Below are 25,998 nucleotides of genomic sequence, written 5' to 3'. Positions count from 1 at the left end.
TTGGCATCATTTAAAGACATTACACAGACAACAACACAAGCAAAAGAGCCCAAGTGACGTAACGTGAAAACAATGCCTGACTTGCTTCATTTGTTTCAATATGACTATGAAGATTTTCAATACAATGTTCAGCACACCAACATATGCCACGTGTTTTGAAAGCTTTAATCTCTATGTGTACGTTCCAGACTCATATGCTATTTCCCAAACAATTGGCAAACAATGAACACACTAGGAAAAAAAAAAAAAATCAATAAGCTAACGGAGGCACACACAAGTAAATGAGCCCTATTAGTGATCTTACTGTCACCCCATTCCACTTACGTTGACTGCTCATGGTTCAACGTAACAATGTGAGCCGGCTTCTGGCTGAGAGTTTTGATTAGAGGAAATATGTGCTATTTGCTAACGCAGCAATGGATGATGATGATGGTGATGATGATAGCTTTCAGTGAGAATTGTCAATCATGTGTAAAGCTGAGCGTCTTATGTTAGTGAGCTTCATTTACAGAGAAAACAATTTGGCCTAAATGGCACGTATTGTGCTGCACAAATTGGACGTGCTTTAGTCTGAACGGAGAAGAATCATTTTCTCTGCATGAATGCCCCACCAGGTTCTAACTGGCAGCTGCCATTCTGCCTCTGTGTGGGAGTTTGTGACAGGCCATGACATTCATTGGCATTTCTTCCTTTCGGCGGGGTGTAAAAGTCCTACCTGGCATAGAAGCAGAAGAGCGGGTGGAGGTGTCCGGGTGGGGAGGAAGCCCCTGGCTGGAGCTCAGCTGGGGGTGAGAAGGGATCTGCAGGGTGAAGCTGCACTCAGGCACCCCGGTGTTGCCCCGCGGGAGTCTCTTCACCTGCACAGAGGGATGTCTGCTGATTGACAAAGACTGACTATGAAAGGCATTATGAGACAGTTGGCAAATAGTTGCTGTACAGCAGTAGCTTTTGAATGGTTTTGCTTCAGGACCAAGATAATTCAGGAACCTAGATTTAATGTAATTCGTAATTTTTTATTATTTAATGTAATTTTTTATTATTTAATGTAATTTTTTTTTTGATTCAAGTTGATTACTTTAACTAGCACAAAAGCAAGGACTGCTTCATTCTCATATGAAATATGTTTTTTTTTTTGCACGTTATGTCCAAATTTGAGCAGTACATCTGCCGATTTATCTGGAATGGATTTATACATGGTAAAATGTGTCAAACTATGCTAAAATTATTTCCAAAGTAGACACAATATTTTCAGCAAGCATACAGTAGGACTTGGATGTGTAGAAGTTTTATGGACTTTTTGTGGAGTGCAGATTCCATAAGGACCTATTAATTGGTTACACTCACTACACACAATATTTTCCAATTATATGAATGCATTAGATTGAGAAAAGCCTTTGCTCTGCTTTTTAACTTCATTAAGCTGTTGAGTAACAGGATCAATGCTTCTCCTCAAATGTATCTGGATCTGTTTAGTAAAGATGTGGTTTGTTTACAACCTGGCTCCAATTTCCAATCTTCTTGCTAGAGCCATTTACACTCTGTCACACACACTCACATATACAAAACAGGCCCTATTCTCCCAGAACTGACTTTTCTACAGAGTTCAGTTAGGGTAACTACAGTGGTTTATTAGCTTAAAGCAATTCCAACTTAAAGTCAATAACCTGCATTATTATTATTATTATTATTATTATTATTGTATAAATCATTAGACTGTTGTGTGTTTTCATAAAAGCAAACGATCAGTAAATTTCAAAGATGTACCTGGAAGTACAGGTTGCATAGCCAGTTGTCCAGGTCAGTGGAAAGCAGATGCTCAATTTTGCGGAACTGGTTGAGTGAGGGGTTTGGACTGCCGCGCAAGAGAGGGGTCTTGAACTTGCCATTGAAGAGTTGGAGGGAGCAGTCACAGATGGGAAATGCACCCCAGCCCACCACAGAACTCACGTGACTGTGATCACTAGGCAGAGATAACAGCTTGAACACTAACACACTGGACGGCAACAGATCACATGACGCAGGCAGGACCTGCAAGAAACAGAGAGGGAACAATACCTGCAGTAAATATAAAACCTATAATTAAAAAAAGGGGGAACAAAAAAAAGTTTAGGGTCAATACCAAAATGATTTATTAGCATTTTTAACACAGAGCAGATCAAAGCGAAACCAAAAATAATTTGCATGAAAAAATTAAATAATGACACTACTGTGTTTATTTAGCACAAAATGAAATTATGTGGTTGCAAAGGTCAACAAATCATTTAATAGACAATAGTATATTGATAGACAGAGGATGCAAGCTTCTTTAAAAATGAATAATGAAAAAAAAAAAAAAAAATAATGTAGTGTGGGAAAGAAACTAGTGTTTCATTCATGTTTAATTTCTATTTATTGTTGTTGTTATTATTATTATTATTATTATTATTATTATTGCTAAAATATAATGAAATAACAAATCAGTGTTTAAAAAAATCAGGGAGGACATATTCCTAGGTAACAGCTTTTTTTTTTTTTTAAATGCAAACCGCATAGAAAAAAAACAAAACAAATAAACATAATTAATTAAACAACAACAACAACAATAATAATAAAAATAATACCAGATAATTTTTATTTTTACTTTGTGTGGACATACAACATTTTTTAAGGATTCTTGTAACAGTCAAAAGCACCCTCTAATTTTCACTGTGGCACACAAAACACAGCAAATGGTTTTAACACTACTCTTTAGAGAAAGGATAACACAGAAAAAGGTACCAATGTAAAAGGTCCTCTCTTACTACACAGATATTTTGTATCTAATTTCCCCGATTTCCTCTCTCTAGCTAAAGATGTAAATGTGTTTAATACGATCTAAAGTTTAAACCTAGATGATGAAACATCGGAATGTGATTATGGCTGGTTTCAGGAAGCCATCTCAGCAGGAGCGCCAGCGTGTGACGATCCCAACATGACAGCCGTGACATCACTAGAACATATGTAAACCAGGCACATTTAAGAGAAAATGTGGTATATCAGAAGAACGTGGCATGAGGAATACCAGCGTTTAACACGCAGAGATTCTTATTTACCCATCAAGCAAGAGACAGACCTTTAAAAAATGAACTGACAGAAAGAAGCACTTGACTTCATCAATCACTCCCAGAATATTCCATCCCTCCATTAGGAGTAATGGAAAACGGAGAAGACTTGTTTTATCACATTCATCATGTGTTTCTCTTCTAATCGCTTTGTGCTCACACCTAAAAAAATGGCACAGATTCCCTGCGTCGGGCCTCAAATTTATGCCACAATCTCCTGCATTATACATATTGAAAAATATTTCAGACGCTCAATTCACTGAAAAATAAGCAAGAACACTGCTGACTATATCAATTGGCAAGGAAAAAGAGATTAAAAAAGGAGAGAGTGAAAACACAATGAAATGACTGAAACATTGTGTTTTAGGCCTGTGTCAGTTCTCAGGTGGAACTGCTACAAGCTGGGAATCTATTAAAGCATCACAGAGATCACATTTCATTCAAAACAGACCTGTGCTTACTGAGCAAACTCCACTAGAGAAAGAGAAAAAAAGAAAGTTTTGTTTTTTTGTTTTTTTCTTTCTTTCTTTTAGAGCTTCACAGACGTGTTCACTGTGTATGTAATAATAACAGCATTTTAATTTTAGGATGGAAGTGTGTTTCCCTCATGGACTGCTGGCCTCACTCTGCTTTATAACATTAAATGACTGCTTTTGCTTTAGATGGAAGCGCTATGAAACAACAAAATGAAGAGATGTGAAAATGAGACTAAGACTTCAGATTGGCAAAGAAGTGAAAGATTCTTCTTATCTTCTGTTTCCTTGCCTGGACCATCACATCTTTCACATCCCACTTCAAGGAAAGACTCAAATCTGCAAGATGGATCAAACCAGAGCAACTCTAAGTGCCAGCCAGAGACACTCAAGAAAAACATGATGAGCTGTAGCTTTCCTCCTACTAACTCTAATTCCTCGTTTCCTCTGCGAAAGCTGTTGAGAAAAACAGACGAGGCGAGAGCGCACGGTAATGTGGGCAACTGCGAAAAGCAAATGAGCCAATTACAGACAAATCTGATGGAAATCTTCGAAACATAAACATCAACAGCAACAGGATTGGCTATAAATAAGAGCTGGTAGAGGATAGAGGAGACTGACACTAGACAATCTCAATGGAGCACTAAACGATTGCCTGCCAAATAAGAGCCCACGGTTTTGGACGAGAGAGGAGGAGTATTCAGTTAAAACGGCCCACTTTATTTCCTTTGTGTCAGACGCTTCTGTCTGCAGATGTAGGCCTGACTACACAAGCGCATGCTAGATTTGGTGCTTTATTTATTGACCGCGATCACATTTTTAGGTTCTTTATTTACAGTGCTTGGAAGGCACTGCTGAACAAAAATTCTGGTGAGGGTTTGGACTAAACTTCTTGAATTATTTCAGCCTAAACAACTTACCAGGCAGACTCCATTTAAACTTTGTTTTAAATATCATATCAGTCTTCATACAGCCAAAAAAAAACAGATTTTGAGAATCAAATCATTACAAGAACAAAATTGCATTGTTACACGTTTTTACAAAAATAACTTTATGAGAATAAAGTAAGGTTACAAGATTAAAGCAATATTTGGAGAATAACGTTTTAGAGATCTCTATATTTTCAGATTTTCATTTTCACTTTTTTTTTTTTTTTTTTACATAACACTAAAACACCATCGTAGGTGTGTTTTAAAATAATAACAATGATGATATCAGTCTCCCATTGACATACAGTACACTGATCTTACAGTTTATAGGTCTTCTTTTGTTTTTTTAAGACGCATGCTAAATGCTAAAGCAGCATTTCCTAAATTAACCTAAAATTCTTTAGGTCTTTATTATTTTGCTCTGAACAGCACTGATAGTTCCTCAAAAGCACAACGTTATTTATTTTTCTTATTTTCTCAGTAGTTTTAAGCTCTGAAATTCAGGTTTCACAGAATTTGTACATCATTTTTATCCCAATAAACCGTCAGCTCTTGTATAATGAATTATAAATTTGAGTTACGTTCACACACCAAATGTCATGTTAGAAAATCAGCCGTTTTATTCACAGTGACTGTCCCTCAAGTCAAACCTTGAGCTTTCAGCAGCAGTTTTTAATACAGTCTCTTTCCACCCCTATACACACACTCACCATTTAATATCACATTTCATAAGCTTCATTCTGACTCTATATTCAATAGCTCAAGTGGAAATGCAGAGAAAAAACCTAAAGTTGTTCTGTTCTGAAATTTAGTCCTGTCTGATAATCAAAGAGATTTCTGTCCCTCCACTGACGTTCTACACAACTACCACATTAAGGCTTCAAAAAGTTTATAAAGAAATTCAACTCAGTCAAGATTTTCTAAAGAGACTCAATTGCTTTACACAATGAACAGTTTTTATTTTAAACTTTTATTCACATATTTATATTGATCGGCGAACACAAACAGAAGCTTAACCATACTTGCTTGACACATGAGAACAAACCTTATCATTCCTTATGGAAGCTCAAATGTGCTACTTGACACAGGAGAATAAACCTCATTCCTCATTGCAATGAATCAAAATTTGGACTAAACTGCTCAATTCATATGGATTAGTTTTACAATGTCTTAATGAACTTTTTGAACTCTCAAATTGGTAATTGTGTAGACTGTCAATGGAGGGAAGCTTTGTCTGAGTTCTGAAGATGAAAACCTGAACAAAAGTCTTATAGACATGGAAGAGTGAGAGGATGATGACAGAATTTTCATTTTTGGGTGAACTATCCTTTTAAAAGTGTGAGTTAGTTGTCATAATGCTTTTTGACACCACTGTATGCTTCATATATAACAATATTGCAATAAAATATACTATCTATACTATATACTATAGAATCGTTCTATTATTATTATTATTATTATTAATTTATTTTTTTGTTTGCTTGTTTTTTTTTTTTTCAGAAAGGACATATTAACTTACAGACACTTGTGAAGTTAAAAAAGATTTCCATTTCAAATAATGAATAGTGTGATATTGTCCTTTGCGGTGTTGGGAAAAGTTACTTTTAAAAGTAATGCATTACACTATTGTGTTACTCCCTAAAAAAGTAACTAATTATGTTATTTGTTACTTTTTTATGTGTTACGTTACTTTCGCATTACTTTTTTAATCTGGACAGGGCTGACTTGTTTGATTTTTTTCAAATGCAAAAGCCCTTTTGCACCAAAATCCTCAGGCTGAGGGAAAGGTAAATTTACGTCTGTACAGTAGAACGCAGAAGAAGAGTTCAACACTCTTCAGCAATAGAAAAAAAAAAGAATAAGAAAAAATGTTAGTTTATCTTGAGTCATTTTTGCTTATTATGGTTGAATTGGATCATTGATGGTCAGCAGCAAAGACACTGGTTAATAAAAGGGATTAAATACATAGGGTATTTGTATTACAAGGATATTTGTATTATTTAACAATTGCAGGTTTGCATCATATTCTAAGTTGCATTTCACTGTTTTTACAAAAATATTAAGCATCACAACTGTTTTTTTAAACATTGATAATAATAATAAATGTTTCTTGAGCACCAAATCAGTGTATAAGAATGATTTCTGAAGGATCACTGACACTGAAGCACTGGAGACCAGACTAATGGCTGCTGAAAATGTAGCTTTGCCATTACAAATATAAACCGTATTTTAAAATATATTAAAATAAACACATTATTTTGAATTAGAATAACATTTCACAATATTACTGTTTTTACTGTATTATAAATACAGCCTTGGTGAGCATAAGAAACTTCTCTCAAAATATAAAAAAATAAATAAATAAATCTAGCCAAGCCCAAACATTAGAATGGTAGTGTATTTATAATATATATTTACCCTTGGTATGCTAAAAAAATACACAGCATCCTAAAAAAAAGAAAAAAAAAGAGAGAAAAAAATGCATTTTTTTTTTTTGCATTTTTTGCAAACTGAACCAAAAAAAAATAAATGAATGTAAATATGCTTTCAAAAATCGTTATTGCTGCCAACAATATGACAAATGCCTTCGATGACAGATGGCCCCTCTGAGCAGCACCCATGATTGATAGTGCTAAAATATCCCACAATTTCTAACGTAAAGGTGATGACGTTTGATTGCTGTGGTCTTTAATGTAGCATAAATCCACTCACATCAACAATCAGCAAATTGGTTCTTTGAACATTAGCCATTTTGTTGTTGGGGTTAAATAAACGGCAGTGCTGTGGGCGTCTCAGGAGGGCAGTTTGCTGGGGTTCTCTTACCATGTAGAGGCTCTGGTTAATGTTGAGCTCTATGTCAAAGTATCGGCCCTGGTGTTCCACAGGCTCTGTTCTTCCAACCCACTGCTGCTCCTGCATACGGGACCAGCGCAGCGTGCGGCCGCCCAGTCGAGTCTGAAGAGACACGCTCAGTGAGTACAGACCTCTGGGCAGCTTTTCTCTCACGGCCCTCAAACACAAAACAAGCACCTCTATGGGCTCCGGGGTCCGAGTCCATTCCACCTACACAGACAGAATGAAACTATGTGAAAAAGATTTGAAGAGAGTAAGAGAGAAAACTTTACAGAAAATATTATTCACTTACAGAAAACACTTTATTTTTTTCTACTTTTTATGTTGAATATTTACGCAGAAATTATCAACATTTGCTAACGTTTCCAAGATATGCACCCTGCAGAATTGAGATGTTTAGAGATTAGTTTTGGAATGTGATCATAACTCCCTAAACCAAATTTGAATGGGCTATTTTTAATATTAAAATTGGCTATATACTTTATACAGCAACAATAATAGTAGCATGCTATTCAAAACACAGACAGATTTTCAAGAAATAAGGATGCTGCATCTCTTGCAACTGCTGTGAAAGTAGTGCAACACCGTAACACTCGCCTAGATGACATCAAAGCAGCTCGCCAGATCCTTTGCACTTCTCATCCCTTGCTTTCTGGCATGCAGGCCAGCTTTCGCTGAAACCTTACTGACAGATCGACAAAACCCATTGCAAACAGGAAACACCCCCCCACCCCATCCAAAAAACACACACACTCATACATAGACACACACAAAAACTTATTTTCTTTCTAAGTATAGCCTAATATTCCAAGATTAAGCTTTCTCCTTAATTATTTTCATTTTAATTAGTAAATCTTAATTAACAATGAACATTTACCCTTAAAATTTTTGGCGTGAGAACGAAGGAGGGTGGGGGGGGGAAGCTAGTGAATAAATATGACAATCTTTTTGAGTCCTGAAGGCAGGATTACCGATGCAGGCAGGCTTAGTTATTAAACACGTTCTAAATTAAATGCCTCCATGAATTTTGTACAGAAATATATTTTCATAGTTTTGCATGCCAAATGTGACATTTTATATTTGAGATTCATCTGCCACTGTAATTTTGGAAATGTCATATAAACAAAGATTTTGTCATTTACCAATGGAATTACTATGCGTGGCAGGTCGGCCATTGCTTTTCTGGCTGTGCGGGTTGTTTCAAGTCAGCAAGCCATAAAATATCTTTATCTCTCTGAAACACAGCAATTTGAGAGATAATGGAACAGTGACTGGGGGGCACGGATGCCAGGCTGAGGAATTATACTACAATCTCACTGCGTTTACTGCCTCCCTCAAAGTCTGCAAACCAAGGCTGCTGCTGCTACCGTTGAGGCCCTCTTACAGGAGTCATTACAACGCAAAACCTCACCACAACATCTCACCCGCAACTGAACAAGCTGCATTGGCTGCTGTACTCTTCCTTTTCTTTTGGTTAAATCCAAAAACTTAGCTGTGGCTACCTGTTCTCATATCCTTTAATTTCTTGCTTATTTGCAGGAAATGTGTAATATATTTGCCTGATTTTATTAACAGGATATTAAACTTAATTGCGTTATTTGTAAAATGCAAAATAAATAAATAAATAAATAATAATAAAATAAACCAATTAAAACTAATAAAAAATATATATTTATACCTTGTATTATTTCTTTATAATATCAGCCAATTTGCATGTTCTTATTCAGCATTATTACATTTTAAGGTGTTCAAACAGAATTAAATTCTACCTAAATTTGAAATGAGAAATACCAGGGTTTCACTAAAATGCAGAATTTGTACTTGCTGTTTAATCTTTTTATGTTGTGACATTTCTGCCTTTCTTAAATCCGATTTACTTCAAGTGAGTGACATCAAAGTCTTTTCCGACCACATGGTTCAAACTGAAGCAAGTGTCTCTTGCAATCTGTATCATTAGTACAGAGTATACATCAGTGTATATGTAATTTTGCAAGGAAAAAGTGAAACATTTCGGAAGGAAAAATATTGTTCCTGATAAACTCAAGTCCAGTGCAGTGCAATATTTGCTACAGTCGCTGTTACTAGTTAGCAATTATTCCACAACTAGTATTGCCTTCAACCTACATTTGGGTAGTCTTTTAAAATTATATGAATTATTACAGTCCACATTTGGGGTTTTCTGTTTTTTTTTTTTTTGTTTTTTGTTTTTTGTTTTTGCATGAAAGAAGAGAGATTTTCACTGTAAAAGAGAAAGAGAGTACCTGCCAGTGGAGGTCAGATTCAATGTCCAGTGGCTTTGTGTTTTCTGTTTCTTCGATAATTTCACCATATTGGTTGATGACCTCAGCCTGGCGTTGACGCAGAGAATTCAGCAAGCGATTCTCTGCCCTGATGATATACATACATACAGACACCTATTTAATTAGCTTTTCTAAATGAGGACATGCCATAACATTTTTAAATAAATAAATAAATTGAAACATCCAATTGAGAATGTTAGCTAAAGCATTTAACTCACTTTTTTGAACAGTTTTATTCCCAAAGTACTTCTGTGCAAACCCAAATATTAAGCAAAATTAGTACAACATCAGCCACACCGATTTATTAAAAAAAAATAATAATAAAAAAAAAAAAAAAAAAACCTTAGAATGATATCAGACATTCACACCATGCTAGATAATAGATTCTGCAATGCTGCCACTAAAAGTCTCTATCTGGGACAGAGGAACTATTTTGGATATCTGTTAAAATCTGCTAAAAAAAAAAAAATAGACATGTCACAGCATTATTTAAGTAAACGTGGGTGGTGTGGCTTTGATCTGATACAGGCGTCCCATCTGAGTACCAACCACCCAGCGTTGATATGAGAGGACATAGAGAGGGTCATCTACAAACCTCTGCACCAGTGTCCAACTAACAGCCCTGATTTCATTAGATCAGTTTGTGTGGTGCTGCACAATTATTAAAAACTTAAACACAGCCAAGCCTGCAGGCCTGACACTCAGAAACAGAGAGAGAGAGAAAGGGCTGTAGACTGAAGTGAACAGGATGAAATTGATGCTACTTTGCGCCCAATGACACGGACAGATTTCCTCGCCTTTGGCAACTTACCCAGAATGCACTAGTAGAGACAATACAATGTGGAGTATATTACATCTCCTCACAAATGTCAGCAAAATGTAAATGGCTTTGGAAACACAGATTAATGATTATTTCACATCAGATTGGATGTAGAGAAATTCACGCACCGCTGGAACACAGTATAAAGTCTGTCCTGCAGAACAGCTTCTTCCTCATCTATGCGCCTAATCTGCAGAACCAAATAACATTCAAATACATATACACACTGCATATTTTAGCAACAACAGAAAGTCATCTGGCAATTCAAAGGAAAATTAAAATATTCATATTGCGAACAGTATACATATTATACAATTGTAAAAATCCAGAAAAAAAAACTATATTATATATATATATATATATATATATATATATATATACACATACATACAGTATTGTGCAAAAGTCTTAGGCCACTAGTATTTTCATCAGCTAAAAAATGGTTTAAAGTCAAAAGTTAAAGTTAAAGTCGGTCTTTTGCTGTAGTGTGTCAGTAGGAAATATCAGGTTACATTTCCAAACATTCATTTTGCCATTAATCGTAATAATCCAGTGAGATTTTTGTTTGCACAAGGAGTCTGACAACAGCAAGTGCTCTGCACAAAGATCTGACCTCATCATCATCCAGTCTGTCTGGAATGACATGAGAAAACAGAACAAACTCAGACAGACTAAATCCAGAAGAACTGTGACAAAGTCTCCAGGATGCTTTAAGAAACCTACCTGCAAAGCTGCAGCACTGTTAAAAGTTTTAGGCACTTGTGTAAAAATGCTGTAAAATGAGGATGCTGTCATAAACAGATTTTCTTTATCAGTTACCTTCTATTAACTAAATTAAATCAACATTTGGTGCGACCATTCTTTGCGTTTACAGCAGCTTTTGCCCTAGGTGCACTTGCGCAAAATTTTTTTAGGTAGCTTTGCAGGTAGGTCTCTTGAAGCATCTTGGAGACGTTGCCACAGTTCTTCTGGATTTACTCTGTATTAGTTTGTTCTGTGTCTTCATGTCATTCCAGGAAGACTGGATGATCAAGAGATTAGATCAGTGTGGAGCACTGGCTGTTGTCAGACTCCTTGTGCAAACAAAAATCTCACTAGATTATTACAATTAATGGCAAACAGAATGTTTGGAAATGTAAACCGATATTTTTTACTGACACACTACAGCAAAAGATAGAAATAACTTACTTTAAACCATTTTTTAGCTGGTGAAAATACTAATGGCCTAAAACTTTTGAACAGTACCGTATATATATATATAAATATGTGTATATATATATGTATATATATATATATATATATATATACATACATACATATATATATATATATATATATATATATATATATATATACATAAATGCGTTCATTTCTCACTTCAGAATTGATTCTGTAGAATTATATATACATATACACACTGCCCTCCAAAAGTTTGGAAACACCCTTAGCAAAGTGTGGTTTTGGACGATATCAGCACAAATCCTTATAAATTTAATCCCGTATATAAATCCCATAATTTTTTGGTGCAAATACATTAAAGTAAATTGACATTATCATGAAGACCAGCAATAATAATTTTCATTTTGATTACATAATAATGGAAATATATACATGTCAAAGTCAGACATGCCCCTTTGCCAGCTGTGATGCCTGGTTACTGGTTTAAACTTGGATTCAATTAAATTAAAAAGGATTCATGCCAATATTGTCCAAACTTTTCCCCACTTTTCTAGGGCGTTTCCAAACTTTTGGAGGGCAGTATAAATATATATATATTTTATAGTATAGGATTCTATAGAATTGTCCATATTAGCCTGTGACTGTGTGTTTGAGTGATAGTACAGTGTGATTGATAGGGAAAGACAGCAGAAGGTCTCAGCAGCAGCTCCTGTACCTCAGGAAATCTCATTTGACATACCTACAGTAATCTTTCCTTTTTCTGGACACACATCAGTACCTTTGAATTTCCCCTTAAGAGCGACATTACTCTCTGCTTCCTCGCCCACACCTTTTCCTCCGTCTTCCCTCGCTCTGAATGCTCTTCCTGCCAAAAAGGAAAATCCATGTTCTTGTTTAGGACCAACAGACTGCATTCTGCCATTGCATATGGCTAACTCGAATTCAGAACATCTAAAGAGACATGTTAATACAATCTGCAGGCAAACCCTACAGACACACACCGCAGAATTCAGTCAGCACGTTTAAGAGGCTTTATACTCGCTAACTGACAGCGGTACATCCTGTGCTGCTTAAACACACATTATTGTGGAATGGCTGTGGAGTGTGGTAGGGATAATGTTGTGTTTTGTTGGAACAGTTGGAGAGCTCTCATCTGCAGTCTCGCACACAAACCAAGAGTGATTATTCAACACATGCCATGACTCAAACAACCATTACATCCCATCCGCTCCTTATGCGTTCATTTCTCACTTCAACTTCAGATTCTCTATTTAATGTGCAACTCTTCATTCGCATTTCAGTCATAACAAGTTGCCAAGACTGATTACTGCTTAAATATGCTGGCTAATTCTGATCTTGTTCAGTGTAATTTTGCATTTTGTGTTTTGTGTTTTTGTAGAACTGCATAGAAAGTGAAGCATCTAGAATATGACCTGAAAATCCCAGAACTTTCTGTTTTGGTTAAAAAAAATAACAATAACAATTCTATGAAGAAATAAATAACATTAACTTATAGTACATTATATTATCAATGATGTACATTCACACCATAAACAATAAATCTGGGCCACATACATAAAGAAATCTCTTACTAAAATAAAAAAAAAAAAGATATCCAGCACTCATGAGTTATATTCCAATAACCAAAAAGCTGTATAACACATAGAATGCAAAATACAATTACACAATAAGTAAATCTTATGGGCATTTTACTGTCATCCTTTAAAACAAAGTGGAAAAAAAAAGACTAAATGCTGACTGTAAATATACCTTAGCAACATGTTGACGTAAGGTAAAAGTGTTAGAAACCTAATCCAAATTAATTCACTTACAAGGTTTTATGTTAGTCAGGTTGCTGCCTCTACAGACAGTATAACACAAAGCAGCTCACTAGGTTTGGGAAAAGAACTATGTTAGGGCCCCATTAAATCCATTTTTTTATTTTTCCCAAATTCTTTCTCTTTCTCTGTTTTTCTTTCTTTTTCTTTCTTTTATTTTTTATAGACTTTTTAAATGGTTAAATTAAATGAACAAGCATGTCTAATTGATTTAAGTCACGGAACATATGAAATTAAACAACATTTTATTCAAAGTTTAATGAAAAATATTGTAGGGCCCTGTGAAATAAATTTTATTTATTCTCAAATCCCAGTTTATTTTTCCAAAATTTTTCTGGTTATTTTATTATTATTATTATTATTATTATTATTATTATTATTATTACTATTATTATTTTACTTGGTTTATTTTAACATAATTTAAATGATCAAAAAAAAAAGTCTAGTCAATCGAACCCTTAAAATGTTAACAACCTAATCATTTTATATAAATAATTAAATTCTGTGTTGTGTATTTAAATTGTTTTATCACTTGATTACAACAGTAATCATGTATTTCTGTCACAATTTCTTCAATTTAATCCAAACTTTTGTTTTGACAGGTTGTTGTGAAGTTTCTACGTGTATAATATGACAATGTTTTTTTTTGTTGTTGTTGTTTTTTTTCCCCCAAATGAAATGGTGAAATGCTGGTGAAATGACCTCTCAGAGCAGCTCTGGAGATGAAGTTCATATATTCATGTCCTCATAGTGAGACAAGTCAAGTGACAACACCATGAGTGTCACATGTTTATGATAAGTTTGGGAAGTACACAAAACTGTCTCTAGATTTTCAAAGGGATTTGAAAATTCTATTGTCATTTGCATTTTCCATATGTGGATGCATAAATTGTGACATAATCTAAACCCAATTGCAAATCTTGAAAGTGACGTCACTCACAGATGATTGTGCCGAATGCTTTTAAACAATGGAGGTAATCGGTAAAGACACCGCTAAAGGCAACTGCCAATCTGATAGATGCTTGTGAACGAACAGACAGTGCAACCCGGGTCTCCTTATCTTCTTGGCACCTTACACGATAAATAATTCTTTAGCTTTTACCCTAAATGCAGTGACTATCCCCAGCTGCCAGCAGAAGCCACAATGGTAAACATAAAAGGTCAATATTTACCATTACTTTCCTTCTACTCTTATAAGTCTGCCTATTTGCCACCTTACCTTATATACTTTTTCCTCTCTTTTAACTCATAATGCAGCGTGCGAAAGGGAAAATGCAAAAGCAAATGGCAATGCAGCATTTGCAATTGCGTTTGGCTTACGTCACTATTTATGTGACCACATATGGAAAATGCAAATGAAAAATTGCAATTTCATTAAGTCCACAGTGCTGTTTTTGATTTATTTGTCTAAAAACTGCCAAATCCCATGATATTCTGCTTTATCCTGTACATTTTATTTTTATGACCGGATTATGTGATTCAAGGTTTGTTCAGAACAAACCCTGTCTACACTGAGCAACAACGAACACAAACTAGATTCATTAGTGTGGCATAAGCCACATCTACACAACAGCAATCGAGTGGTGTGACATGACTAGAACAAAACTATATTCCTACTATTTCTGTTATAACCAACATTTGTAACTTAAAGTATAGACTTCTTAGTTTATAAAAAAATGGATGCCAGTCAGGCAATGTTATAAACAAAATTTACAGTGTAGATCTCTTTGTTGATTAAAAAAAAAAAAAAAAAGATGCTATTGATCCAAATCAGACCGTGACACGATGACTTCACAGCACTGATCATTCTGGCCATCAGAGCTTTTTGGGCTTAGATACAGTACAACTGACCTGTTCTAAAGTGAGTCTGCTCACTGGGATCATGTCTCTCTGAACACGCTCTCTAAGCTGCTCCACGTACTGAGGGATGACCTCTGTTCTCCTCTCCAACAGCTCAGCCCTCTGTCTGTCCCTCCATCCATCCTCAGCTGCTGATTCAACATACTCAGCACGCTCAGACGTCACCATACCTATGATAGACATGCATTATGGTTATACACTGGATACAAATATACACAACAAACACATGATGGTAATGTTAAACTCTGCTCAGAGGTTTAGACACATTCTAACTGAACCAAATTACACAGAAGTATGATTTAATTAAACCAGTGAGTTAATCAAACAGAGTAGTGCTAATAAAGCCCTAACATGATTGCACTTGTTTCACAGTGCTGCACAACACACCAATGGGGTGACAAGCCAAAGTGCAAAGATACATATTAAGGCTATTCCAAAACCTGGTGAGATGCCTACCTAGAAAGCATTTTAAGGTTCCATATGCACTCTGATGATCTGAAGGCTGTTCCAAATGGTAGAAACCTTCTTTTGGCCCAAATCTATAGCAGCACTGCATGTATCCTTCACGCATAAAGCAATCCCATAATGCACTGTGACAGGCTCAGTGAAAGCATTCATCCAAGATGGCAGAAGAAGCAAGATGCTGGTTATAAATATAATTTATTCAATACCAAAAAGTTTGATAAGAAGAGTTCAGTTAAGTCTGAATAAAAATGGACTTTTATATAGTCTAATATTAACATGACCGCAGTGTAGCTGCTATAGAAAGTAGCAGCCTATGTATAAAGTAGAGAGCAAGGCAGCTATTTAGGTTTTGAAACAGAGAACCTTACGATCTGTTCACATGTATGTCTGCCACAGCAAGGAACATCTGAATTGTCCAACTGGTTCCCTGAGAGTTTTACACACAGCATAATGCACTGTGTCCATTCTGCTAATGATGCTCCAAACCCTTTAAGTGTTAGAAGTGTGGAGATATTTAAAGAATTACCAGACTATGGCCTACACTAAGAGGTGGTGGCGAAGAAGGCTTGCAGGCAATTGTCTCAAGTCTATTGTGACAGTGTTAAAGCCTCATGGATGGATGCTACCCGTGATCGTCCTCCTCCTTCTACTGTGTGTGTGTGTTAATCCTGTATCCTCTTTCCTTCTGTTTCTTTGAAGGATTTTATGAGCATTCTAAGACAATAGTGAAGAGGCTAATCTATATACTCCAGCTAAATCCACAACAATCCAGTTGAGTGTTAGACAGCTAACACCGTATTCGCGTGTACCGTGAGGCCTAAACCCAATGACAGTCTGGCAAACTAATTACAACTGCTGTGCGGTACCTCAACCGATCCACAGAGAGCATTTTACACCAAGACAAAAGCAGCATAAGCCTGACACTCTACTTGGGAGAGAGTCTTAATCCGACCCTCTGCTAATGGGACAAATGCTGGAGTCATGCACAACAATGGCTCTCGTGCAGGAAATTGAGCTCCATGCCTACCTGAGAGCTCAATGCTTTGTTGGGGAATTATACTCTTTGCACTGAAGCTTAAAATCGGTGGGCTAAAATCTCGCCTGCTGGTTAACAACATCTTACAAGGAAAAAAAAAATTGAAAGCATCTCATAATAAAGGTAAACAGTGGAGATCAATATTATTATAAATCAGGCCAATGGAATTTTATTTCAACAACATTCACATCATGTCTTGTCAGAACAGAGCTTGATACAGAACCTGATACAGGTTCAGCCCTGTGGAAACTTCTTCGAAAGCTCATATGATCCCTTAGATATGTTTTATTTAAGAATAAACTTTGTTTCAGAGGTTTCTCTGACAATTCCTAATAATATAAACAGACACAAATGACAGAAATAAATGAACATGGATACCATTAAAATAACTTGTTTTTGAAAGATTTTAATGAGACAAGTTCATAAGGGACTTTACTAAACAATCCTAAGCAAAATTTGAAACATTGTTGAGATCTTTCCTGAAATTCTAGAAGAGAGACTTGTGAGACTGCTGGGTTTGTTTTCTCAAGAGAAAAGTCCAAGCAGAAAATATTCTGTTTGATCCTGTTCATGTCTAGGAGAAACAACTGAGATATTAAAGCGATTGTGTTTTTTCTTTCCAAAAGTTCAATAACCATTACCTGGTAAATCTATGACAGTGAAGGCGTCTTCTTCTCGAAACATTTCAGAAAGTTTCTCATAAAGGTTTCTCTCATCTTCATTCATAAATTCTGGGAAGAAAAATCAAACTTGATTAATATTACACATTGGCATATGGTACATTTTATTGCTGTACTCTCGAACACCTCTCACTGACTGATTTCACATGGATTGCAAAGTCCAAACGAAACATAAAGGAATATACGACATGAATTTCCAACAACTGACACTAATTCCTGACCTTCATTTACATTAAATGATTATAGCTCAGAGCTAATAATAACACACGAGTAAGTCCAATGTAAGTCGTTCGACAGCAATGAAATTTATGCAAAATATCATTTGAAGGTGTCCCCACCTCTGGAGTGTCATTATCAAAGGTTTGTAGGTTTGTGAGGATTGTGGAATATTACAGGATGGCGATGTCCAACAGATACAGTCAGAATGGCTTTTCTGTTAATAGCCATGTTTCATTATAACATGCATATGACTTTGTTCCCCAGAGCACACTTTTAATAGACGCACTGAGGTGCACGTAGCGGTATTGGAAGGAACCCCCTTCATTTAAAGGAAGTTAAGGGAAGCATAGGGATCGGAAATGGAACTGACCAATGATAGGTGACCTTCAGCAATGACAGTCACAGCACCGCCCTATCTTGTGACCCACTGTTAAATGTATTTACATAGACCGGCCCGCCCAGCGCTCTGACTGGCTATGAGTGATCTCGCTCACCCTGCTTTAATGAACTGAGACGGCCTATTACGAGAAAAAAATGGCATACTTAATTCCAGCTCATCTCTGCCTCCGACCCCAGACATCCTGCACCGCCTTGGGTCACCCTCCGCCGCCGATGAGGGGTCAAAGTAATTTTGGGCACCTTCATTTCCTGTGGAAAGTCCAGGCGGGCAAAAGAGAGAAAAGAGAAAGTGAGGGGGGTTGATGGTTGGTGGGCCGGGTTAGGTTAGTGATTATTAGAAGCACATGAAGTGAAAATGTTAATTCTGAAAGTCCACACCACTCTCGTCGGCTGGCACAGGCTACCTGATAAGGCCCCGCTCGGTCACGTTTCCCTGAGCTGCACTCACGAGGGCCCAACGCTGCTCAGGGGCCTAATTAGCATGCTAGGAAAGGTCAGAGCAGGCAATCTTTTAAACACAACCTGCCATATGTTACCTGTGTTCAAAAGAACTAATAAGAAATGTGTATAAGCCAAGGAGCCCTGGATTTCAAAGACAATACCCTAACACTGCTCTGGGGTCACCGGTCAGAGAGAGAGGGAGAGGAAGTGAGAGCGGGGCAACAAAGCAAACGCTGTATCCCATTGACTCCTTATTAGCAATCACTGACCTTTGGGCATCAAAGCATCTTGCCAGAGTTTTATAGAAAGCCAGCAGCTAGAGGGGTTATTCCTGTTAAACAGTCACTGCTCTCTGCTCTTCACTACTCAACACCTTCATGTCTCAACTGCAGGTTTGACATCTTAAAAATGGTTTGAAAAGATGAATCCAAGGAAACCTCATCAGCTGATATCTTTAGAATTTCATTTCTGCCACAAATTATAAAAAAAAGTCACTCTATTTTAATAAAAGTCATCAAGTAGCTGTCAGCTACTGTCTACGCAAATGGGGTAGGGCCAGAATCTCCAAACCTCTTTGTCAATATTATGTTTTAAAAACATATTTCAAAACTGCAATAAATCATAAATTTGACTTAAATCACACTAAAAACTAGAGGAAAAATAAATAAATAGCTAGTAACATTCTGTGCAATGCTACTACCAAAAGGCGACTAGGTCCTTAAGCTCTAAACTGGGACTTTTATTCCTATAACAGCCATAGTGAGAACCTCAGTTTCTTCTATCCATTTATCTAAAAGTATATCCTCCTACTTAAACTGTCTCTTTTTGTGCCGTCATAAGCAAAAGCGACCTTTGGCAATGCAACAAAGTTGAGTTGACTTCATGCAAATGAGCAGCAATGCGAGGCTGCAACTACCAATGGGAGTGCACACAGCGATCCCCCGCTTGATACAGTTCGACCTCAAGCGATTTAATTGTTGTCAGTGTGAACGCCCCTTTTGACTGACAATCACCCATCAAATAAATTGAAGTGACTTGAGTCCTGAAGTGAAGCTCTTTTCCATGGTAAACACACTTTGGCTTCCATATCTGTTTTTGTTGGAAGGGGCTGTACATTTGCATTTGCATAACGTTGGCGGTCTTTGAAATGATGTCTTTGAATTATATCTTTGATTTAACTACACTGCCTGGCCATCTTCCAGTGTTTCTCATCCTTAATCAAACTCTCCTCTGTTCTCCATGAACACTATCAATAATGCAGCTCTGCAATGCAGTCTGACTTTGCTAGAATAACACTAATTTGTCAGGGAGGCTGCTTATAGATTTAGGTTGGGGAAATCATGCCATTTTCGTACATGTAAGTAAATACATTCTTAACTACATACTGACAGAATTTACAAAAACACCCAAAAGACAGCTTCTCTTAGGACAAAATGATCTGTCCTTTTTTTTTCTGCAGTGTGAAATGAAAGTTGATGTAGTATTTATCAAAGGAATTGAACACAGCGGTTTTATTTTTGAAATTATGCATAGGCAAAAGCTAAGGTTTGATCTCAGCTTGAATTTGATAATCATTTGAATTATTTACATGCGGGAATATGCCTGCCAGCTAAAACACACTCTATGTTCGTTCCAGTGCTCTGTAAGCTTTCACAACACACACAAAGACAGCAACCATCTGAAATTTAAACTCCACTCAAACTTTCTTTTGTTCTGTTTTTTGTTATTTATTCTTTTTTTTTTTACTTGCTTTGTTGCATATTTTGTGGTCTTAGTTATTCTATGTATATATTTGAAATTAAGTCTCAGTTATTTGTTAAAAAATAAAAATAAAAATTAAAAGAGAGAAATCTTACAAATACCTATTTTCTTTTTAAACAATTATTATTAATAAATTGTAGAGTTACAGTATTGTAACACCTACACCCAAATATCTCCAAATATCCATTATATGAATACACATAATTTTATAGTTTTACATAAACATGAATTTTAATGTTTCATCCATAATGATATTTCTACATCCAAGCTGGAAAAAAAGTGCTCTTTCTGAAAAGAGTTTTCTGTCACTGTTCATGAAAAATGAAAAATGCAATTGACTGAGTCAAAAGCCCACACATTATGATTTGCTTGTACAAGACTAATGTTTTAAAAGTGCCACAGAGCCGCAGTGTTTTTAGGAAGTCTACTTTTACTTTTAGTTGACGTTGCACAAAAAACAAGGATACGAGAAAGTACTTATATGCTTACAAACTACACATCTGAATCATAACCTGCTATGACAAGAGGGAGTATGTTCCAGGCGTAAGTCTAAACTGGTTTCTTCTAGATGATGAGGAGCGTGTTTATCACAACAGGATATAATCTCATGCAGATCCAGCACGCACACATTTTTGTAAAATTCTGTCCTGCAACATCTGCAGATGCACCTATGCTACACGGGGATACCTGTTGGGACAGGCTGCACTGGAATGTGAGGCCGGGCCTGTGTTACAGAGGGAGGGACAGCGTGAAGCTTTACCTCGTGCCATAGCTGCGGCCTGCAGCCCAACGCGCTGCTGCTGAGCTGCAAGCGTGCTATGGTGCGTGCCACTTCTCATCTCGCTCTCTTCCTCCGAGTCCTCCTGGAACGCAGGATTCACAGCACCCTCCATCGAGACTCTTTCTGTTGAGGACAGAAAGACAAAGCACATATGAAAATAAAACAGAGAAGGTCAGAGTGGCACATTATTCCAAAGCATATTTAACACCAACTGAAAATTCCTCCTTCCTAAAATGACACAGAAACTCAACGAGGTTAAAATTAAACTCAAAGCACGAAGAGGAAGGGTGTGTGAAAAAGAGGGAAGGAGAGAAGACGAAGAAGATGAAGGAGACGAAGAAGAAGAAATGATTAAAATAATTACAAATTGCGCCCTGACAAGCAAGAGCAAAATTTAGCCCAGAGCCATTTGTCTGTAATTAGTTAATTAATCCTTACACAAATTATGAGCAATAACTCATCACGCGGGACTCACCCATCAGAAATTCAGCCGACTTGGATTTCTTCTGCTCAGGTTGCTCCACAGCCTTCTGCTGCAACTTCTGGAGGGAAATTGTTAAATGAATAAATTAGCTGCAGAATGAAGATCATCATTTCTGATCCGCAACTAACGCAGTATTTTAAATATGGGACGACACGGAAATGTCATTTAATTTACAACGCTGCTAAAGGGGTCAAGCGCTAATTGAACAACAGAGTGGAAGAAACCGGAATCATAAATAGATAAGTTGACATGAATGCCTGATGAAGGTCACATTAAAATACTTACAATGTCCAACCCCCACCTTCCCAAATCCCACCCCAACCTCCAACCCGAGAGAAACAACGTTTTCTCCTCCAAAAAAAAAAAAAATGCATTTTCATGAGCACTACGTGAAAATGTTGGAGGTTTGCCGTGCATATGAATATGCAAATCATTATAAACACATTGCAAACAGCATGAAGGCTCAAACATACGAGAAAGAAAATAGGACGAGAGACCTCGCACAAAATTAAAAACATAATCCAGGGTTCTCAAACTGGTTACCACGCACTAAAACTTTAACATGTTGTGAAAGAATATTAAACAAGGTTGAAAATTTAAAATGAAAGTTGTGACCCAAAATCACTTAAAAATACACCTAATTATTTTAGGACTATACAAGGTTTCCTTATATACTGCACATAAGCTATAATAGGGCATATATAATTTTTTATATAAGTACAAAATTAATGTAAGGTGAATAAAGCACACAACAAAAATCTGACATCTGCTAACTTACTTTCAGAGTATCATGTTTCTTAGTTATATAGGGGAGATCGGGGTTAGTTGTCAAAATTATACCAGAGCTGCTTCTCTCCTGCAGTGGTTTGTTGGGTCAAACACCTAATTCAGTTGTTTTTTGTTTGTTTGTTTGTTTGTTTGTTTTGTTTTTTTGTTATTGTTTTTTTGTTTTTTCTATGAAGGAAGATTTTAACCCTGTGGGTATTTTATGTTTATGAATAAAATTATAAATTATAAATGAAGAAATGTAAATACAATTTAAAAAGATACAATATGGATCCACATGTGTTAAGACAATTAATGTTATAATTAAAAATCTTTCAGTTGAGATTTTTTTTTTTTTTTTTTGATGGCACTCAAAGCTGAGAACTGAGATTGCAGTACTTAATTCTTGCATATGTAAATGAGTCCTGAACAGAACAGATTACAGTGATAAACACTGCAATACATATGAACAGAGCATACAGATGCGCAAAACATAAAACATCATCTTAAAGACAGCAGTTAAAGTGGGAAATGTTTTTCATCTTACATGACAGAGCAATTAAAGTTGAGCAGGACACACTCCAATCTGGAGCAGAGTTTAGAAATCTGCTTTAACATCCAACAAGCCCTAAAGCCACACATTCATTTGCACCGCTGAGATTAATGCTAATCTAATTGTAACTTATTTAAAAACCATTTGCTTTTTCCCCCACTGTCTTCAAATCAATTTCTCCAACAGTAAGATGGTAAAACTGACCAGAAATTTTAAATGTGTCAATTAAGTATCCTTTTTTTTCAGCATTTTTAATGTATAGTCATTCTAGAATAGCTTATACTTTTTTTTACGTTTTGGTGCATGTCCCGCATGGAAATTTACAAGTGATAATTGGGCCACCACTTGAGAAATAAGCAAATAATGATTTTGCCAAAAGCAGAATGACACATAATTATCCTCACCAATTCAACATTTCATATTATCTGTCCAGCGCTCTCTTACACGGGTGGATTTCAATTATCTCCCAGTAACAAATCTCTTTAATTACTTTCTGAAGTTGTCACAGCAGCATTGTCATTTTTCTCTATTTTTCCCTGATGAATTTCTGCACATGTACACATGAACATCAGTGAATTTGCATGTGTTATAAACCACATTTAGTGTTACAACTTGACCAGTAAAGAATATAATATCTTGTATTAATATGTACTGTTTGTTGCAAAAACTACTTTATCCACCTGAGACAAACACAAATAAGTAACTTTATGCTAAAAGCAGTTTGTTTTGATATACAGTTAATGGCATCAAATACAGCAATCCATTTAGTCTCTCTGAAGTAGATCTAGGGTCATTCACAATGGATGTGTTCTTTCACTCACCTGCAATTTAATAAGTAATTAATTTGTTAATAGTATTTATTAACATTAATAGTAGGTCTATTTGTAAACAGACTTCCATCTGTGTTCACTGCTATGCTAAGCGACACATTTTATTATTATTTTATTATTATTAGTACTACTAAATCAATGGGTTAAATTGACAGCCAAACATTAAATGAAATATTTTTGGCCTGCTTGATTGAATGATATTTTAAGATTCATCTGAAATTATCACTTGAAATCACAATCAAATTTTCAGACTAAGATAAATAAATACTCCCATTTACTTTAAATGTTATAAAAAAGACATATAAAAAAAATATATCATTATGCATTGTACTGTTGGTCATTCTTTCTAAGAAACTCATTTGGAAGTACCATTTCATGCTTTCATTTCACTATCACTAATTCTAGTGTTCTCATCTCTCTTTTGGGATGTAAACACAGAAACATGCTCTGGGGTCAGCTATAATCTGTCAAAATTAATTAATCAATCTTATAAGGTAATGATCGTTATTCATCAGCAGGGCCCTGTGCCAAACTCTTTTATCAAAGACTGAGCAACTGTTACTTGCTTTTAACATCATAAACACTTATATGCATGGCAACAAATATGCATGGCCAGTGCATTAGTAATTCAGTGACGGGACTAGTGTAAGGTGCCAAGTAATCCTACTGATATCTGCCTCAAACACACTACAAAATAAGTATGAAAAAAAAATAAAATGGTTCCGCTGACATCCGGAGGCATCTCATCTGCTGTTAGAAATGAAAATGCAGCCCTTTCTCTCAATGAACACTAATAAGATGCCACTATGTGCTGCACCATGGACAGAGAAGAGCAAGAAATCTTCTCTAATGGATGACAAGAGAAATGTATGAGCTTTATAAAAGAATGTGATTGTTGTCGAAAAGAATTGGGAACACGGATGCCATCTTCAGCCTGGGATCCGTTCAGAGTGCAACGGCTGGGCGTAAGGCTGGTGGGCATAGACCAGTTCCAGAGTGAATTTTGCATACTGTACGGATCATTGCCCAGTTCAGAGCAGTCACATTGAATCTGCCTTCAACCAATTGTGCTTCATGAAACCGTCAACCCTCATTTACGTCTGACTGTTTTCTTCTGCTGGCTGCAGTAAACAAGACCTACGACAATCTCTCTCTCTCTTTCTCTCTCTCTCTCTCTCTCTCTCTCTCTCTCTCTCTCTCTCTCTCTCTCACCCTGTTGATGTGCTGACAGCCTCTGTCCTCTATGTTACAGCTTTAACCTTAAGCTTAAACACACACACAGACACACACACACACACACACACACATACATGTGAACATAACCCAGAATCCAAAGACTACACTGAACCTACATTCTAAAAATGGATATCAGTATTAATTATTTCATTATAAATAAATAAATAAATAAATAAATAAATAAATAAATAGACACTAACAGGTCCTGCCTTCTCAAAGTAACTTCTCTTTTCATAAACTGTTGAGCCAGTTCTGTACAAAGTATTTTTTTTATTTCTGTCGGCTGAAAACAGAATAAAGAATTATGTGTCCATAATAACCTTGAGGTTAAATGTGTGATTTTCTAAATTCTGGGAAACATCTGGACTGTTACTTCTCAAATTTTCAATATGAGATCAACTGAATCTGTAATAGTGAATAATAAAGCAATAAACCAAGAGAGGCTTTTACAGTAATTTTAAAGAAGTCCACTTCCAAAACAAAGATTTGCATATAATCTCACCCCCTTGTCATCCAAGATATTTATGTCTTTCTTTCTTCAGTCGTAAAGAAATTATGTTTTTTGAGGAAAACATTTCAGCATTTTTCTCCATATAATGGTCAGGTATGAACTTCCAAACTTCCAAAATGCAGTTTAAATGCAGCTTCAAACAATCCCAAATGCGGCTGCAAACGTTCCCAGCCGAGAAAGAAGGGTCTTACCTTGCGAATCGGTTATTTTAGTAACTATAAACTGCATAAGTACTACAATTTATATACTTTTTATGTCAAAGCTCATCTTGTCTTACTTTGCCTGGACTGTTTTAAGGGTGTTTGATCTTCTTTGCATGTTCACTTTGCATAGACTGTGTCGGTACTTCTGCAGTGATGTAGGATGATTTTGAAATGATTTTTGAGGGAGAAAATACGATTGGAGTTTTTCGACATACCCTAACTGTCTTGAACCAGAATACACAGAGTTCAGGCAGAGCGAGACAAGATGAGCATTTGAGATTAAAAAGTATTTAAATTGTATT

The 25,998-nt window shown here is 36.1% G+C and overlaps 1 protein-coding gene across 2 annotated transcripts in view; it reads right to left on the bottom strand.

Annotated features, from left to right (window-relative positions):
• ofcc1 (orofacial cleft 1 candidate 1) overlaps window positions 1-25,998 on the bottom strand; it is a 133,389-nt gene that overhangs the window by 87,921 nt on the left and 19,470 nt on the right. For both annotated transcript variants that reach the window (XM_051098813.1, XM_051098814.1), the window contains exons 3-13: window positions 21,590-21,656; window positions 21,094-21,237; window positions 18,276-18,380; window positions 17,475-17,564; window positions 15,324-15,502; window positions 12,413-12,499; window positions 10,584-10,645; window positions 9,597-9,723; window positions 7,306-7,545; window positions 1,765-2,028; window positions 716-857 (exon numbers count right to left, since the gene is read on the bottom strand). In XM_051098813.1, the coding sequence (XP_050954770.1) occupies window positions 716-857; window positions 1,765-2,028; window positions 7,306-7,545; window positions 9,597-9,723; window positions 10,584-10,645; window positions 12,413-12,499; window positions 15,324-15,502; window positions 17,475-17,564; window positions 18,276-18,380; window positions 21,094-21,237; window positions 21,590-21,593 (1,444 nt within the window). In that variant the 5' untranslated portion in view covers window positions 21,594-21,656. The remainder of the gene's footprint in view (window positions 1-715; window positions 858-1,764; window positions 2,029-7,305; window positions 7,546-9,596; window positions 9,724-10,583; window positions 10,646-12,412; window positions 12,500-15,323; window positions 15,503-17,474; window positions 17,565-18,275; window positions 18,381-21,093; window positions 21,238-21,589; window positions 21,657-25,998) is intronic.

Source organism: Labeo rohita, chromosome 24 (assembly GCF_022985175.1).
Source record: "Labeo rohita strain BAU-BD-2019 chromosome 24, IGBB_LRoh.1.0, whole genome shotgun sequence".
Lineage (NCBI taxonomy): Eukaryota > Metazoa > Chordata > Actinopteri > Cypriniformes > Cyprinidae > Labeo > Labeo rohita.
The sequence above is the reverse complement of the archived record's forward strand: the minus strand, read 5'-3'. Positions and strand labels throughout refer to the sequence as shown.